This window comes from Nematolebias whitei, chromosome 21 (assembly GCF_014905685.2).
Source record: "Nematolebias whitei isolate Nwh7 chromosome 21, NemWhi1, whole genome shotgun sequence".
Classification (NCBI taxonomy): Eukaryota; Metazoa; Chordata; class Actinopteri; order Cyprinodontiformes; family Rivulidae; genus Nematolebias; species Nematolebias whitei.
Genome location: NC_056518.1, coordinates 31,538,835 through 31,542,781, shown reverse-complemented (window position 1 = coordinate 31,542,781; position 3,947 = coordinate 31,538,835). Strand labels below are relative to the sequence as shown.

Here is a 3,947-nt window from a genome sequence, read left to right as displayed (position 1 = left end):
GAGAAAAAAACAGCTAAACCTGGAGAGAGAAACAGCTAAACCTGGAGGAAAAAACAGCTAAACCTGGAGGAAAAAACAGCTAAACCTGGAGAAAAAAACCAGCTAAACCTGGAGAGAGAAACACCTAAACCTGGAGAGAGAAATGGCTAAACCTGGAGAGAGAGACAGCTAAATCTAGAGAGATACACACCTGAGAGAGTCGACCGGATCAGTCTGTCGTCTTCTCACAGAGAGACAGCTACAAGGTAAGGTTCTGGTTCTGAAATGTTCTGGGCTCAGCTCACAGCCCATTTGGACTTGATCAAGGTGAAAGAAAAACTTGGACTCGGGGAACACGAGGTAGACAGCAGGGGCACCACCAAGTGGGGGCCAGGCGGGGGGCTGCCCCCCCTTTTAAAGTAACCGGTGCTCCTCCTGGCACAGTTTGTTTTCCTTGGTTGTGTTTTTAATTTTATCTGAGCTGTTTAGGATTATCTAAACCTCATAAACATAAAAACAAAGATTGATTTAGAGCAGTTAGGAGTTAAAAATATAAAAATATAATTAACGAAGTGAAAATCTGTTCCCCTGAATAAGAAGGTCAACAGATGTAAACCAACACCACAATGCTCTCAGGAGCTTATATTTTTATAAAGAGGAGTTCAGGACCAGCTTCAATAAGTTACAGATGTTCTCAATAACTAATACAAACTAAAGTAGACCTGGTTATTCTCACACTCCTGTGTTTATGTATGCATTTATCCAAGTTACCTTTAGGTGACACCAACAGAACAAATCTCCTGAAATCCTGTTCTGGGTTTTGGTTTTGGTACCCCCACACCCACCTCCAGGACCTTCAGTGGCCCCAGCATGGCCCGCCATTATAGAGGCAACACTGGAAGACGGTCAAATAATGTTTATTTTGTTATGCTAAATATGATGTTTGTCTGTTAGCAAAATATCTCGTGAACCAGTGGGCAGATTTAACGTGACTCTCAGACAGCGATCAGTGGATTCAAGATGGCTGCCACAGCTAATTGACCTTATCAAACACAAAAATATCTATATCTCAACCAGTTTTACAGATGTGGAGCTCAAATCTGTTTTGGTGGTAGCTGAGAGTCATCCTCTAAGGTCAGTTGGACTCGGGGAACACTCGGTGGGGGAGTGTGGGTGGGGGTGACTCGAGACATTCTGTTTGCATGTGTGAACATGACTCGTGGCCTTTTACAGCACTGAAAATTTCCACCTGATCATGGAGTTCTTCAAAAACTGCTGCAAGAACATCATGAAGACGAGGAAGCAAGAGCAGGAGACCGAAGGTAAGGTGGTGGGCTGCACAGAAGCTTTTCACGTAACTTTAACGGTCTCTTCCGGGTCTGACTGACTGGTTTTTGCTGCTCTTTAGTGATCACAGTCAAGATGCCTCCGAAGGAGACGGCTGCCACAGAACTTACGTCCAAAGAGAGGAGGATGGTGACCGAAGATTACCTCCTCTCCAAAATGCCCCCAGATGGGAGAGAGGTGCCGTTTGTCCTGCCAACATTCAAGGCCTCCTACATTCAGCCCAGAGATCTCCACTTCCCCAACCGGCAGGCTGGGATGCAGAGTATGTTCTGTAGCAGCTTGAACGTCTTCAGATATTTGACTATAATTCAAACAGGAAATGAGATTTTGTTGACTAAAAGATGATTGGTGAGAATCCCGTTACCAAGTTATTGTCAGAGCTGGGGATGCAATCAGACAATTCACTAAATTTACTTCACTTGCTCTAATCGAGTCTCTCTGGACAACTGAGCTCATCTCAGCAGCTTTCATTTTTGTTTTGATCTTGTTGCTCTTTAAACTTCATGTACATTTCAAACATCTAACTGTTGCCATTTTTTTGTCATCTTAGATAATTACAAAATTGGAAATGGAAATGTTGGACAATAGTTTCATCTGCACGTTTTTACATTTCTGCTGAAAAGCAAGCTTAAAATCATTGTCCAACCTCATGCCCAGGTTAGTTGATGTCTTGGTCAGATGTTTTGTTAAAGGACCCAGAGCAGCATGAACTTTGGAACTATCTTAAACAACAGGACTTCGGTTATTTCCTCATTAAAATGTAAAATAATTCTGTCATATCCATGATTTGACTTCTGCAATACATTCCAGAAGTTGGTTCACGGAGTATTGTTTTTCTTGTTTTAATAGAACATAAATTTGGCTGTCATTAGCATAAAAATGAAAAGTAACATCATGTTTCTGGAGAATATATCCCAGATAGAGTAAATTAAGGGGAAACGGAAGGGGGGCAAGTATAGAGCCCTGAGGTACTCCAACATGTGAGAGGCACTACAGGGATTCAACAGTTCCAACACACACACAAAAGCTTCTCTCTGTTAAATAGGATCCAGATCACTGTAGCGCAGGACCCCGAATGCCCACCCAGTTAAGTTCTCCATACGAGACAGGAGGATCTACTGATGGTCCACTATGTTAAAGACAAAATTAAAACTACACAGTGACCAGAGTCTGGAGCTAAAAGAACATCGTTAAAAACTTTCAACAGTTCTGACTCAGTACTGTGATTTTACCTTTAGCTTTAAGATATGTTACTATGGTAGCTGTCCAGTCAGCTTAGATACCACCCTAATACGTTTATACTGAACTTCATCAGCTCTACATTGACACCCTTCAAGTGTTCCTCAGATGATTTTAAGTTCATGTGTTCATATTCAACTCTGGTTGCATATGCTAATTTTAACAAATGTCTTTAGGTTCAGCCAGGTCGACATACGCAGAGCGGAAGGCGGAGCTGCTGGGGGCCTACAACCCTGAGTCCAGCTTTCACCAAGGTCACATGTCAGCGTTTGTCTCCCCCGGCTTGACCCACCGAGATGTCCTAAAGAACAGAAAGTCCAGTCCACAAGGCCCAGGTTCTGTACACCTCTTTGTCCCCACAGGCCAAACTTTTGTTTGTAATTCTGAGGTTGGAAATAAAAAAACTCAAATAGTTACAAAAATCACTGTTTGGTTTAGAAACATATTTCAGATAGACTTGATTTGTTTTATAACCTCAGTTCAGAGACGTGTTCAATGTAAAGAAAAACAGAGCACAATGATTTTTTTTATCACAGGTCCTCCTAAACCTCCAACAACTTGCCATGCTTCCTGCCCGTTTCCTGCCTGCCGTGCACTGATCTCAAGCCTTGCCTTCCAGCCATGCCAACTCTTCACCTCTGCCTAATCAGGCTCATGCCATGCACCTGTGCCCTGCTCTACTTAAGGGCTCTTGCCACCCTTACTCTCTGCCAGATTATCAAACCCTTTGTGGAAGTAGATGTCCAGCATTCACGTCACAGCTCTCTCTGATCATCTTGTCTTGACCCTACACCTGTCTTTTGGATAATTGACATGCCTGCTCTTTGCCTGTTACTACATCTCTCTTCTGATTACGGTACCAACCTGCCTTTCTGGACCTACGACTACGCCTAATGGATCTTCCTCTTGGATTTATTATTGGACCTCTGATACCCTGTTAACGACCCTCTGCTCCACCTCTTACTCTCGCCTCTGGATATTACTCTGGATCACGTCTCTCTCAAACCTGCTCCTCAGCTGCAGTCCTGTCTGGGACTCTGACGTCACCCTGCCCTGCTCCTTCAGGCGGCGCTCCTCTTACCTGCATAAGAAGATTGGGCTCGCTGCAAGACTCTGACCTCCACCAGCAGCTGTTTCTACATAAAACTTTTAAACCATTCCTGTTCAGCATCTTCCTCGAATCCAAAAACACAATCCTTGTCACAACTGGTCACCTCAGGTCCAGTGGTCTCATTGGGTCCTCCTAAACCTCCAACAAGTGGTTTCTTAAGGGTCCTCCTAAACCTCCAACAAGTGGCCTCCTCGGGTCCTCCTAAACCTCCAACAAGTGGTCTACTCGGGTCCTCCTAAACCTCCAACAAGTGGTCTCCTCGGGTCCTCCT

The 3,947-nt window shown here is 44.0% G+C and overlaps 1 protein-coding gene across 1 annotated transcript in view; it reads left to right on the top strand.

The window, feature by feature from the left end:
• The first annotated feature begins 223 nt into the window (after window positions 1–223).
• The window catches only part of LOC119427056 (tandem C2 domains nuclear protein), a 19,747-nt gene continuing 16,023 nt past the window's right edge, over window positions 224–3,947 (top strand). Inside the window, exons 1-4 of the mRNA XM_037694633.1 lie at window positions 224–245; window positions 1,213–1,301; window positions 1,388–1,588; window positions 2,742–2,900. Coding sequence (XP_037550561.1) covers window positions 1,235–1,301; window positions 1,388–1,588; window positions 2,742–2,900 — 427 coding nt within the window. The 5' untranslated portion in view covers window positions 224–245; window positions 1,213–1,234. The remainder of the gene's footprint in view (window positions 246–1,212; window positions 1,302–1,387; window positions 1,589–2,741; window positions 2,901–3,947) is intronic.